This window comes from Cynara cardunculus, unplaced genomic scaffold, assembly GCF_001531365.2.
Source record: "Cynara cardunculus var. scolymus isolate 2C unplaced genomic scaffold, CcrdV1 Un_Scaffold_1787, whole genome shotgun sequence".
Lineage (NCBI taxonomy): Eukaryota > Viridiplantae > Streptophyta > Magnoliopsida > Asterales > Asteraceae > Cynara > Cynara cardunculus.
In genome coordinates, this window is record NW_020200874.1 from 51047 (window position 1) to 51905 (window position 859).

The window sequence follows — 859 nt, forward strand, 5'->3', positions numbered from 1 at the left end:
CAATGCTAAGTGAAGCAAGTCTTCCGACCTATTTTTGGGCTGAAGCTGTCAATAYAGCATGCTTTACTCAAAATAGGTCTATAAGTGTGAAAAGACACAATAAGACTGCTTATGAAGTATATCATGGCAGAAAACCAAACATCAGCTTCCTTCATGTGTTTGGTAGTGCATGCTATATTTTGAATGACAGAGATCAGTTAGGAAAGTTTGATTCTAAATCTGACGAAGGAATCTTTATTGGTTACTCTCTCTTCTCTAAAGCCTACCGGGTGTACAACTTGCGTCGTCAATGCATTGATGAATCTGTCAATGTCAGATTTGATGCATCTGGATCGGTGCCTGCAACATCATCATTCCAAAGTGATGATCTTGAGCTCAATAAGTGGTTGGAATCTCACTCCTCTGAGAATTCAACTCCWCTCGGTGAACCTGCACATTCTAATGGAAATGATGTTCCACCTGCTGARGAAGATGAGAATGAAGATCTTTCATTCAACATGTATATCCCATCAGCCTGTCCTGAACAAGAACAAGCTGATCCGGTACCTCTTTCCTGTGTGGAACCCTCAAATGTTGTTGATGTTCCTATTTCTTCTACTAGGGACATTTGTGATCCAACCTCAGTAGTTGTCTATTCCAATCCTTTGACGAATGCTGACGGTGCATCTACCTCTCTTCCTCTTCCTCTTTCTCTTTCTCCTGCCACTAAGTGGACCAGAGATCACCCTATAGATCAAATCATTGGTGATCAGCAAGCAGGTGTCYAAACACGTCGTGGTGCTGGTAATATCTGTTTGTATGTCAATTTTCTATCTCTCATCGAGCCTAAACGGATTGAAGAAGCACTTGATGATCCTAG

At 41.5% G+C, this 859-nt stretch overlaps 1 protein-coding gene across 1 annotated transcript; it reads left to right on the forward strand.

Moving 5' to 3' along the window:
* Nucleotides 1-2: 2 nt before the first annotated feature.
* Nucleotides 3-783, forward strand: LOC112502693 (the record flags this gene model as incomplete). Its single annotated transcript, XM_025106675.1, has 1 exon — nucleotides 3-783. A coding segment is annotated over exon 1 (781 nt), but the record flags the coding sequence as incomplete, so codon positions are not given.
* Between the last annotated feature and the right edge of the window lie 76 nt (nucleotides 784-859).